The sequence below is a fragment of the Scyliorhinus torazame genome, chromosome 2 (genome assembly GCF_047496885.1).
Source record: "Scyliorhinus torazame isolate Kashiwa2021f chromosome 2, sScyTor2.1, whole genome shotgun sequence".
Classification (NCBI taxonomy): domain Eukaryota; kingdom Metazoa; phylum Chordata; class Chondrichthyes; order Carcharhiniformes; family Scyliorhinidae; genus Scyliorhinus; species Scyliorhinus torazame.
In genome coordinates this window covers 193,176,708-193,190,116 of record NC_092708.1, presented here as the reverse complement: position 1 = coordinate 193,190,116, position 13,409 = coordinate 193,176,708, and the positions used below count along the sequence as shown (strand labels likewise).

Below are 13,409 nucleotides of genomic sequence, written 5' to 3'. Positions count from 1 at the left end.
AACTGCTGGAGATGATGTGGTGGTGAGGCTCCCACCTGATCCCTGTTCCAGCACGTAGCAAAGGGGTAGGCCATTTGGCCCCACCCATTCTACCATTCCATTAGATCATGGCTGAGCTGTACCCTAACTCCAACCAGCTGCCTTGGTTCCATATTTCCTTACCCAACAAAACTCAATTGCTCTTGGTTTTGAAATTTTCAATTGAGCCTCCTGCCTCAAAAATATCTTTGGGAAGAATGTTTGTGTGAAGAGGTGCTTCCTGATGTCACCGCTGAATGGTTTTACACTGATTTTGAGGTGACATGGGAAATGGGAGCAGAAGTGGGCCATTCACCCCTCTGAGCCTGCTCCACCCTTTAACTGGATGGTGGCTGGTTTAATATCTCATCACCATTTTCCTGCACTTCCCTTGACATCTTTAATATCTAGAAACCTAATGATTGATCTTTGTCTTGACTCATTGACTGAGGCTCTCCAACCCTCAGGAGTAGAGAATTGAGGTGAGGATGTGGGTTGTCTTGTTCTTGACCTCTGCACCAGAGGAAATAGTTTATTTCATATCTACCCTATCAATTTGTTCAATCACCTTCATTAGGCCACCCGCCAATCTTCAATACTCTAGGGAATATCAGTTTTTAGTTTATGAAATCTGTCTTCGAGGTTGGCAATGTGATGTAATGCTGCTTGGTTGATAGTTGTTTCTATTCATCCAATGGATGGAGTGGATACTGCTGTCCAATAAGTTCACGCTGCAGGGGCGAGAGGTCAGTGTGAGGCAGGATCACCCTGACTCTACAACAATGAGACCTGAGACATTTTAATTCCTACCCCATTCTTGACAAGACTTGGGCCGTTCAGCAAACATGCAACTCGGAGTTAAAAATGACATTGGGGGTCTGGTTTCAATGAATGACCCCGTCGACCCTGACACTCATTTTTAACAAATCCTCAACCGGTGGAAAATCTAAGCTTGTTTCACAAATAAATGCTGGAATCCCTCAGCAGATCAGTGAGCATCTGTGGAGAGAGAAAAATAATTAACGTTTCAAGTCGGTGACCTTTCATCAGAGCTGGAACAGGTTTTAAACAAATAGGTAGAGAAAAGGGGAAGTGGGAAAACGGCCAAAAGGAGAGCGAGTGGGAAAGAAGGGAGGAGAGACTAAATGCCAATTAGGATGATTGTGCAATGCCAAAGGAGAAAGTTATGGGACAATAAAGAAAGGTGGGAGCAGGAACCATTACTGTCAGCAAAACTGCAAGCAGTGATTATGATTGGCGGTTGTTGAACTGAATAATCCAGATTTTGTGATGAGAAATAATGGTGAAGCTAGCGGGTACTCACGGTACAACTTTATGGTGACTGCACATCTGCAGTAAAATGTGGTAATCTGGAAGTTTGCTCCCCCTGTTCGGAGTTTCTCTGCCTCTCCTGAAACTGTGCTAAACTAGCATGTTGTCAAGAGACTTTGCATAGAAACACACACAACAGCAATTGAGTTGTAGTATTTAACTAAGTTTGCCAGAAAAGTTGGTTTGTGGATTTGTATATTTCTAACAATGTGCTAATCCTTAATTATAGCCAGACAGCCACTCTGGTACTGAAAAATCATCTTTGACAAGTGTGGGGGCTCATTCCTTTAGATTTTAATTATTATTGGAGATTTAAAATAATTTGATACAATAAAGACTCTCTTTCTGTCTCTCTGATCTATCTTGCAATCCTGGAGCTTATTTAACACAGTGGGCTAAATAGCTGGCTTGCAATGCAGAACAATGTCAGCAGCGTGGGTTCAATTCCCGTACCGGCCTCCCCGAACAGGCGCCGGAATGTGGCGACTAGGGACTTTTCACAGTAACTTCATTGAAGCCTACTTGTGATAAGCGATTATTATTATCCCTGTACCTTCTCAAAATTCCGCTTTTCAGCATATTTTACAATGAATTAACTACTTTAATTAATACTTGCTGGTTCAGATGCTGTGCCTCAATAAGAATTCTTAATCTGAATGGTTAAAATGATACATGTTTGCTTGCTCTAGCTACTGATCCCAGATCCCCTGAGGCTGACATTGCTTTGAAATAACTTTCCAATATGTAACAAATGCCAGTGAAAACACCCATAGAAACTTAGTGGTAAGTGTACGCATAACTTCATTGCAGTGTTAATGTAAAGTCTACCTGTGACAATAAATATTATTAATGAACAGTTGGTGCCACTCCATCACCGTTAATGGCAAAGTCCTGGCCAGTGTTGAGGCTGGAAAGCTGTACATGCCAAACTAAAAGGTGAGGTGCTGAGTGTCGCTGAGGACAGGAATATCAGATTAGGAATGGGATGAAAAATTAAACTATCCACTGAAGTGGGTTTCTCAAAGTGGATTTGAACTGGTTGCATTTGGTGACGTCTACACATAAACAGGCAACTTGCACTCGGCATCATAGAATGACTAAAGTCCAGAAGGAGGCCATTCGGCTCATCAAGTCTGCACCAACCCTCCAAAAGAGGACCCTACCTAGGGCCACACACCCTCCCTATTCCCGTAACTCTATATAAGCCTTTGGACAATCGGGGACAATTTAATAATAATAATAGCTTATTGTCACAAGTAGGCTTCAATGAAGTTACTGTGAAAAGCCCCTAGTCGCCACATCCCAGCGCCTGTTCGGGGAGGCCGGTACGGGAATTGAACCCGCACTGCTGGCATCGTCCTGCATTACAAGCCAGCTGTTTAGCCCACTGTGCTAAACTAGCCCCTTAGCATGGTCAATCCACCTAACCTGCACATGTTTGGACTGTGGGAGGAAACAGGAGCACCCGGAGGAAACCCATGTGGACACTGGGAGAATGTGCAGACTCCACACAGTCGCCCAAGGCTGGAAATGAACCCAGGTCCCTGGCGCTAACCACTGCCACCATGTTGCCCATTTATAGCCACCGAATTGTTATGGTGCAGAAGGAAGCCATTTGGTCCATCTTGTCTGCACAGGCTCTCCAAATGAGCATGATGGACAGGATTTGATACAGAACCATGTGGTAAGGAGACTGGAGACTGAAGGCTTGGTCGAAGTGATGGGGTTTTAAAGTTCATCTGGAAAGAATATAGGACCGAGCATAGCCTATTGTATCAATAGACAGTGCATAATAATCCCAGGAAGATGATAGATCCTATATTTAGTACGCAATTTCACCAATAATCTCTATTGCTACAACATTCTACGTGTGATTTGCGACCCCTAGCAGCAGCTCCACCAATTGAAAACAGAATGTTAAATAAAAAAAGTGACTTAAAGATACAAATGACCGTTGACCCATGGGAGCGCGATTCTCCGCTCCCGCGGCGGTTGGGAGAATCGCCTGGGTCGCCACATTTTCCCGCGACGCCGGTCCGACGCCCTCCTGCGATTCTCCCAAGCGGCGAGAAAGGCCCCGTCGAGTTCCGCGCAGCGCAGACCGGAGAATCGCCTGAGACACCCAAAATGGCGATTCTTCAGCACCCCTGCTATTCTCAGGCCCGGATGGGCTGAGCGGCCTGCCCAAAACGTCGGGTTCCCCCCCCGGTACCGTCCACACCTGGTCACTGCCGGTGGGAACAGCGTGGGAATGCTGGGGGAGCGGCCTGCAGGTGGGGGGAGGGGGAATCCTGCACCGGGGGGGGGGCTGAAATGGGGTATGGCCCGCGATCGGTGCCCACTGATCGTCAGGCCGCCCTCTCTGAAGGAGGACCTCCTTTCTTCTGCAGCCCCACAAGATCCGTCTGACATCTTCTTGCAGGGCGGACTCGGAGAGGACGGCAACCACGCATGCGCGGGTGACTCCAGTTATGCAGCGCCGGCCGCGTCATGTATGCGGCGCCGCCTTTACGCGGCGCCAAGGCCTGGCGCACGTAAATGACGCGGCGCCGCTCCAAGTCCATTATCGGGCCCTGAATCGGCCGGAATAGGGGCGGTTTCGCGCCGTCGTGAACCTCGACGGCGCGAACACTGCCTCCGTTTTGGAGAATCCCGCCCATGGTGTCTGGGTGGAAGCACTCTCAAGTCAGAAGGTTCCAGAATTCGAGGTGACACTCCAGTGCAGTATTGTAGAGTGCTGCACTGTCTGGGGTGCCATCTGTTGAATGAGATGTTAACTGTCGCGTCTGCGATCATGGGCGGACATAAGTTCCTGCAGCGCTATTGGCAAAGAAGAGCAGTGCCCTTACCCCTGTTCAATATCTAGCCTTCGATCATAGAATCATAGAATTTAGAATCATTGAATTTACAGTGCAGAAGGAGGCCATTTGGCCCATCAAGTCTGCACCGGCCCTTGGAAAGAGCACCCTACCCAAGCCCACACCTATCCCTGTAACCCCACCCAACCTTTTGTTTTAGATACTAAGGGCAATTTAGCATGGCCAATCCACCAAACCTGCACATATTTGGACTGTGGGAGGAAACCGGAGGAGGAAACCCACGCAGACACGGAGAACGTGCAGACTCCGCACAGACAGTGACCCAAGCCGGGAATCGAACCTGGTATCCTGGAGCTGTGAAGCCACTGTGCTAACCACTGTGCTGCCCAAATGCTGATCAATGTCACTAAAACAGATTGTCTGTTGTTTTCACGTCATTGTTTGTAAGAGATTGCTGTGTGATAATTGGCTGCTGTGTTTCTCAGTGACTCCACTTCAGAAAGTATTTAACTTGGCTGGAAAGCGCTTTGGGAGGTCCTGAAAGACTCTAGAATAATACAAATAATTTTATTTTCTGTATGAAGGAGCACATACAAAAAAAGAAAATGAAAGACTTGGATTTATATATATATAGCCTCTCACCACACCATTTGTCTCAAAGCGATTACCACCAATGAAGTACTTCAGAATGGCGGCACAGTGGTTAGCACTGCTGCCTCACAGCGCCAGGGACCCAGATTTAATTCTGGTCTTGAGTGACTCTCTTCCCGTGTTTGCGTGGGTTTCCTCCGGGTGCTCCGGTTTCCTCCCCAGAGTCCGAAGACGTGCAGGTTAGGTGGACTGGCTATGCTAAATTGCCCCTTAGTGTCCAAAGGTTGGATGGGGTTACGGGGATAGGATGGGTAATAGGCCTGGTATGGCCACTCCTTCGGGGAGTTGGTGCAGACTCGATGGGCCAAATGGCCCCTTTCTGCACTGTAGGCATTCTATGATCTGACCCAATTGGGATGGTGCTTTTATATTATAAAAAAAAAAAAAAAGTTTTTTTATTAAAGGTTTTCATAAAATATCAATAACAAAATGAGAAAGAGAAAAGAACCCAACAGGGTTAAGTACAAAACACAATCTAAAAAAGCAACCCCCCCCTCCCCCCCCCCCCCCCCCCCCCCGCCGTACCTAAATAATAAATTAACATTAACACCCCGACTTAACACAACAGGTGTATACACCCCCTCAGACCCTTCCAGTGTAAATAACATAAACAAAAATAAAGTAAACCCCCCCCCCCCCCGCCAAGCTGCTGCTGCCATTGACCAATGTCTAGCGTTCTGCCAGAAAGTCTAAGAACGGTTGCCACCGCCTAAAGAACCCTTGTACCGACCCTCAAGGCGAATTTCACCCTCTCCAATTTAATGAACCCTGCCATATCGCTGATCCAGGATTCCACGCTTGGGGGCCTCGTATCTTTCCACTGAAGGCGAATCCTTCACCGGGCTACCAGGGACGCAAAAGCCAGAATTCCGGCCTCTTTCGCCTCCTGCACTCCCGGCTCCTCTGCCACCCCAAATATTGCGAGCCCCCAGCCCGGTTTGACCCTGGATCCTACCACCCTCGACACCGTCCTCGCGACGCCCTTCCAAAATTCCTCCAGCGCTGGGCATGCCCAGAACATATGGGTGTGATTTGCTGGGCTCCCTGAGCACCTAACACACCTGTCCTTGCCCCCAAAGAACCTGCTCATCCTTGTCCTGGTCATGTGTGCCCTGTGCAGCACCTTAAACTGTATGAGGCTGAGCCTTGCGCACGATGAGGAAGAGTTCACCCTCCCTAGGGCATCTGCCCACATCCCCTCTTCGATCTCCTCTCCCAACTCCTCCTCCCACTTACCTTTCAACTCCACCACCGAGGCCTCCTCCTCCTCCTGCATCACCTGGTAAGTTTCCGAGATCTCGGTGGTTCCCCCGTAATGGGGTCCACGCCGAGGCCCTAACTTCCCCCCCCTATGCCGCCTCCACTGCCCCCAAATTTTGAGGTCCGTCACCACCACCGGGCTCGTGGTATACCTCCTTGGAGGGAGCGGCAGCGGCGCCGTTGCCTGTGCCCCCAGACTCGTACCCACACAGGACGCCGTCTGCAGCCCCCTCCATCACCCACTTGCGCACCATTGTCGCATTGGCGGCCCAGTAGTACCCACAGAGGTTGGGCAGCGCCAGCCCCCCCCCCCCCCCCCCCCCCCCCCCCATCTCTACTCCGCTCCAGGAACACCCTTCTCACCCTCGGAGTCCCTCGCGCCCACACAAACCCCATTATACTCCTGTTAACCCGCCTGAAAAAAGCCTTCGGGATAAACACAGGGAGGCACTGGAACAGGAACAAAAACCTTGGGAGCACCGTCATTTTGATTGACTGCACCCTACCCGCCAGGGACAGCGGCAACACGTCCCACCTCTTGAACTCCTCCTCCATTTGCTCCACCAGCCTTGTAAAGTTAAGCCTATGCAGGGCCCCCCAGCTCCTGGCCACCTGGACCCCCAAATATCTGAAGCTCCTCTCTGCCCTTTTTAGTGGGAGCTCGCCAATCCCCCTCTCCTGGTCCCCTGGATGAACTACGAACAGCTCGCTCTTCCCCATATTGAGCTTGTACCCGGAAAAGTCCCCGAATTCCCGAAGGATCCTCATTACCTCTGGAATTCCTCCCACCAGGTCCGCCACATACAGCAGCAGGTCGTCCGCAAAAAGCGACACCCTATGCTCCTCCCCACCCCGCACCAACCCCCTCTAGTTCCTCTACTCTCTCAGTGCCATAGCCAGGGGTTCAATCGCCAGTGCGAAGAGCAGGGGGGACAGGGGGGACCCCTGTCTCGTCCCTCGGTGCAACCGAAAGTACTTGGACCTCGTCCTATTTGTGGCCACACTCGCCATCGGGACCTCATACAACAGCCTAACCCACCTGACAAATCCCTCCCCAAACCCGAACCTCTTCAGCACCTCCCACAGGTACCCCCACTCTACCCTATCAAAGGCTTTCTCAGAGTCCATCGACACCACTATCTCCAATTGGGATGGTGCTTGACTGTCAACCAAACCACCTTTTATATCTGGCAAGTAGAAATGTTCAAAGAAAATGAACAATCTTTGTTAATGTCTCCAGGGGTTCACACAGCAGTGTCCTGGGGATTGATCTCCAATTCCTGTTGACTCCAGGCCTGGAGGGTTGACAACACCACACATAACCTATTCTCGAAGTACAGTCAATTTTTATTTTCAACCTGCACTGAAGATACATTCTGCATCTGTTTATAAATTTAAAGAATTAGAAATTACAAAGGGTGAACATATAAATGATGAATTTGTTTAAAAAAAAAATGTATTTCATTACAAACATGTATCAAAACAGGTTACAGCAAATAAACACCCCGGGAAACGTACTTCCCAACAATCAACTATACGGCCTGTACAGATTTTTCCCCTTCTTCAATTCCCCCCCTCCCCCAACCTCATGTGACAAACAGCCCCTCAAACACCGTCACAAACATCTCCCACCTTTTCTCAAACTCCCCTGAAGAGCCCCTTAATTCATACTTTATCTTCTCTAACCGCAGGAAGTCGTACAGGTCACCCAACCATGCCACTACCCATGGTGGTGATGCCGACTGCCACTCCAGCTGAATTCACCACCGTGCAATCAGAGAGGCGAAGGCCATGACATCAGCCTTCCTCCTCTCCATGCTCTCTGGCTTCTCCAAAACCCCAAATATCGCCACCAAAGGGTCCGGGTCCACTCCCTCCTCCACTATCCTGGCTAAAACCGCAAACACTCCTGCCCAGAATCTTCCCAATTTTTCACAACCCCAAAACATGTGCGTGTGATTCTCTCATCTGCTCCCCCCTGAAAGAACCCACTCATTCCCACCCGAGTCATATGCACCCTGTGCACCACCTTAAACTGTATCAGGCTCATCCTTGCACAAGAGGAGGTCCTGTTTACCCTTCGCAGTGCCTCACTCCATACTCCCCAATTGACCTCTCCTCCCAACTCCGCTTCCCATTTCTCCCTGATCTTCACCATCCCCTGCTCCCACAGCCACTAGTATATATCCCCAATTCTTCCCTCCCCTTCCACATCCGGAAGCAGCAGTTGCTCCAGCAGGGTGCATCTAAATGATGAACTTGTTTTTTTGGCAGAAGAGCCAGGGCTCACAGATTTAAGTTCATTGCCAAAATGAGCTGGGAGAACAAAACGAGGAGCGAGTTATTATGATCTGGATCACAATGTCTGAAAGGGTAGTGGAAGCAGATTCTGTAGTAATTTTCCACACGGAACTGTGAAAATACTTGAGGAGGAATTTGGAGGGGAGTGGGACTAATTGGAAGAGCCAGCAGGGGCATGATGGACTGAATGATCTCCTTTGTGCTATGAATTAATCTAATTTATGCAAGGTTATCAATTGGTGCGCAACTAAGTGTTAGATAGCGCAAAGACATTCCTTGGCCTGTGCAGCGTTGGCTGCTGTCTGGTCAGGCAGGCCGAGATGGAAGGATTTACTAGAATTGGTCCCATTGTGCTCAGTAAAGAAGGAAAACCGTATCGTCCGGGTCTCTTTGTCCTGATCAGCGTGTCCTGAATCCCGATGGGGAATGTGGGTGTGTAGACATTGGGCGAAGATTGGCTTGGCTTGTGGGTGATGCACTTCATAACAAATAGCAGGGTTTCGGCATCTATCATCATGCGTCTACCATCAGTGGGACTGCACTGAGGCAAGGCCTGGCATTGGGACCTGGAGACACTTTGAGAATAGGGCAACTGTGTGCCTGTGTCTGTGCGTGTGGCTCTGTGCTTGCGTCTGTGTGTCCGTCTCTATCTGTGTGTGTGTGTGCGCTTGGCAATGAGGGATTATGAACCCATGTGAGTTTGCTGGACACTCATTCCTGTGTGATAATTGGCAGGGTTGGTGTGAAGACTGTGGAGATTATTAACCAGCTGATACATTGTGAACATAATGGAATGCGAGTTGCCAAGCCTGAGTCAGCTTACAGATAAAACTCATCGAAACAGGATAAGGATCAAAAGTTCTATTCTTGAACTACTCTGGATAGAATGAATGTCATTCTACTTCTAAACAAACAGTAGCTGTTTCTGTTGACTCTGTAACTGCCAAAAGTCATTCAAACAATCGCAATCCATTCTACATTCACCAGCGAACTCAAAACTCCAACAAAAGTGGCATCATTCGAGTCGGGTACTTCAGCCTTCTCTTGACAGATGTGTATTATATTTCTCTCTCTGCTCTGTTGGTTCGTAGCCACCTGCCTGTGTGACTTCTTCAGTGTCAGCTGCTAGTTGGCTAAACTCTCGCCTTGGAATCAGCTGATAAAGGTTCAAGGTTCTGCACCAGAGGCTGAGCAGAGACTCTGGGCCCTCCCAGGATGGTTAATGCTGAAACCACAGCACTCGAACACCCTCACCAAAGGGGTGCCTCCTGACTGTAATTGTTTTGCATTCTTTTCCTGTTAGCTGCCTTTGACATGGTTACACACCCCATTCTCCAGCCATGCTCCCTCCTGTGGTGTATAATGGCCCTCTTCTGATTCCACTCATCCTGATCCAGCTGTTTCCAGAAATGGCTTCCCAATTTCTTTTCTGCCCCGACGCCTCCGGAATACCCCAGCCAAGGATCCATCTGAGCACTCCCTTTTTCTCAGAAGTAGGGGGAATCAGCCTTTTTGTGCACACAGCACCCAGCGTGACCTCTCAATCTCTTGCCACTGCTAGGCTGCTTCCCTGACACCCAGGGTGGGATTTTCATTATCGAGGCAGGTAGCTTGAGCCAGGGAAATTGTGGGTTGAAGTGCCTGTGGGACAGAGTCGGACCCTTTTGCCCGGAGCAGGTCCTCTGGGTGGGGCTGCCGAGTGCTGAGGTGGGCTGGTTAGAAGATCTGTCTCGCGTCTTGAAGTAAAAACAGTGAGGCCCTCTTAGATTTCATCCCTCACACCACCTCATCCAACCTCCCCCACTGCTCATGGCGTCTCATACAGTCAAACTCAATGCCAACTCTTACTCATTCATGCCCGTTCATTCAATATGCATCAAAGACATAACTTATTAAGAGCCCATATATAATAACCATGCTGGGTGGGAAATCTAAATCGCAGGGGGGCCCATTCTCAGGATAAGGGACTGATCATATCATTGAATATATTTGAAGCTGGGGATAGACAGATTTTTGGGGTCTCGGGAAATTGCAGGATATGGGGAAACTGGCAGGATATTGGAGTTGAAACTAAGGCCAGCCATGATCGTATTTAATGGTGGAACAGTTTGAAGGACCATGCGGATTACTCCTCCTTTTCTTGTGTAATTATGTTCAAATAAGCATTGAGACATTAACAAAAGTGATCACAGAAAACCAACTTATAACCACTTAAAGGTGTCAATCATCTGAAGTCTACAATTCACTACACGTCAAAACCGATTTCCTCCTGAGATAATATCTCTGGTCTCTTAGTCAAGTGTGCAAAATGAGGAGAGGTAGAAACACGGATGTCCCAGTCCTCATTGAAGCTTGTATGGAAAGGGGCATGAGTCGGCATTGAGTTGGGATGCTGAATATGCGAGGCCATGGGGAATGTTTGGGGGCATGAGTACAACCTTTTGAATTTACCTTTCAAAAGATTCCTGAATCCAGATTCTGGTTACTGATTCCTCTGAGGGGCCGTGAACAATGAGTCATGTTGGCGGCACAGTGGTTAGCGCTGGCACCTCACAGCGCCAGGGACCCAGGTTTGATTCTGACTGTGACCGATTGTCTGTGTGGAGTTTGCACATCCTCCCCGTGTCTGCGTGGGTTTCCTGCCACAGTCCGAAGATGTACAGGTTAGGTGGATTGGCCATGATGAATTGCCCCTTGGTGCCCGGTCTGTAGGTTATGTTGAATGGATGGGGTGAGGGAGTGGGTTTGGGTGCTCTTTTCTGAGGGTTGGCGCTGACTTGATGGGCCGAATGGCCTCCTTCTGCACTGTAGAGAGTCTATGGAAGAATCTATCCATTCAAAACAAAAAAGGTACTTCTGAACATACTGTACCAAGAAATAGAAGCAGAATAGGCCATTTGGTCCCTTGAGCAGGCTGCACCATTCAATAAGATCATGGCTGATCCAAATCCCCCCCCCCCCCCCCCCCCCCGATAACTTTACCTCCGCCTTAAAAATATTCAGTCAGCCTCCTGGTCCCTACCGCCTTCTGAGTTAAAGTGTTCCAAATTCGCACACCCTCGGAGAATTAAATTCTCCTCGCCTCTTGTTCTATATGTGAGATTCCTAATTTTAAACCGTAACCGTTGGTGTCGGTCAAGATTTTGGACAGCTGTCTCAATGTACCTTGGTGTCTGACCTTGCTGCATAATGCTCCTATGCAAAGTCTTGGGAGGTTGTTATTGGGTTAAAGGCAGTATATCAATGCAAGTTGTTTTCAAGGGCTGCTCTAAACTCTTCTTTTTCCTGCCGTTCCTTTCTCCAGGTCACCAATGAGATCACGCCGGTCCTGTCGTATTCCTACATGTCGGTGCTGGTCCCTGTCTTCCTAATGACAGACTACCTCCGCTACAAGCCAGTTCTTATCCTACAAAGTCTCAGCCATGTTGCCATCTGGCTTCTGCTGCTATTTGGAACCACCGTGCTTCAGATGCAGTTCATGGAGTTCTTCTACGGGATCACCATGGCCGCCCGAGTGGCCTACTCTTCCTACATCTTCACCTTGGTCAGCCCCCAGTCCTACCAGAAGGTAGCCAGCTACTCCCGCTCATCAGTACTCATGGGGGTCTTTGTTAGCTCCGTGCTGGGTCAACTCTTTGTTTCCTTGGGTGACATGCCCTTCTTCACCCTGAACTACATCTCCCTTGGCTTTGTGGCTTTTGCCTTCACCTTGACTCTTTTCCTCAAGAGGCCCAAACGGACCATGTTCTTCAACAGCCGAGCTCTGGCAGCCAATGGGTCGGTGCAGTCCGAGGCAGACGCTGTGCACGTCACCTCGGTCACGCTAGTTAACGAGAAGCAGAAGTCCCCTGGTGGTTGGAACTGGAGGGAAACCGCGCTGGTGAAGATGATGCTGGAGCTGAAACGTTAGTGGGAATCCCTTTCTTTTGCCCATGCTTGCTTCACAGTCTGAAGGCGGTGGGTTCAAGTCCCACTCCTGACCCGAACACGTCATCTAATTTGGCACTGCCTGTGCAGTACTGAGGGAGTGCTGCGCTGCCGGAGGTGCTGTCTTTTGGATGAGACATTAAATTGAGGCCATGCCTGTTCCCTCTAGTGGATGTCGAAGACTCCAGGGCACTATTCGAAGTGGGACAGGGGAGATCTCCCCGTGTCCTGGCCGATATTTATTCCTCAATCAACATTACAAAATAATAGATTATCTGATAATTAGCTCATTGCTGTTTGTGGGATCCTGCTGTGCACAAATTGGCTGCCATGTTTCATGCACTACAATATATATTTCAAGAGTACTTAATTGGCTGTAAACGCTTTGGGCCATGAGGTCGTGTAACGTGCTGTATAAATGCAAGCTTGTTGGCTTCTTTCTTTGTGTATACATAGAATCACTACAGCGCAAAAGGAGGCCATTCGGCCCGTTGAGTCTGCACCGACCCTCTGAAAGAGCCCTCACACCCCCACCCCATCCTCCTAATCCAGGAACCCCACCTAACCTTTTGGACACTAGGAGAAATTTAGCGTGGCCAATCCACCTAACTTGCACATCTTGAGACTGTGGGAGGAAGCGGAGCACCCAGAGGAAAACCACGTAGACACAGGGAGTACATGCAGACTCCAGACAGGCAGTGACCAAAGGCTGGAATTGAACATGGATCCTGGCACTGTGAGGCAGCAGTGCTAACCACTGTGCCACATCATGGGCCTAATCCAATGGGAAATGTTGGGATGCTGAATGATAATCTTTATTATTATCACAAGTAGTCTTACATTAACACTGCAATGACGTTACTGTGAAAGGTCTCTTGGATTTGGCAATAGCTCCATGTAATATCCTGACCGGGTGACCACCAGATTGGTTAATAAACAAACAGTTTAAATATGTACAGAGAGTAAGATGAAAGCTGCCATGTTCCAAGACAAAGCTGACTGGGGACCTGCACTCTGCCCCATTGGCCGATTAGATCACATGATCCTTCGGGGACATGCCCCCTTATAATAATAATCATTGTCACAAGTAGGCTTACATTA

At 49.0% G+C, this 13,409-nt stretch overlaps 1 protein-coding gene across 3 annotated transcripts in view; it reads left to right on the top strand.

Annotated features, from left to right (window-relative positions):
* slc19a1 (solute carrier family 19 member 1) overlaps nt 1-13,409 on the top strand; it is a 71,905-nt gene that overhangs the window by 34,642 nt on the left and 23,854 nt on the right. For all 3 annotated transcript variants that reach the window (XM_072481943.1, XM_072481941.1, XM_072481944.1), the window contains exon 2: nt 11,686-12,286. In XM_072481943.1, the coding sequence (XP_072338044.1) occupies nt 11,686-12,286 (601 nt within the window). The remainder of the gene's footprint in view (nt 1-11,685; nt 12,287-13,409) is intronic.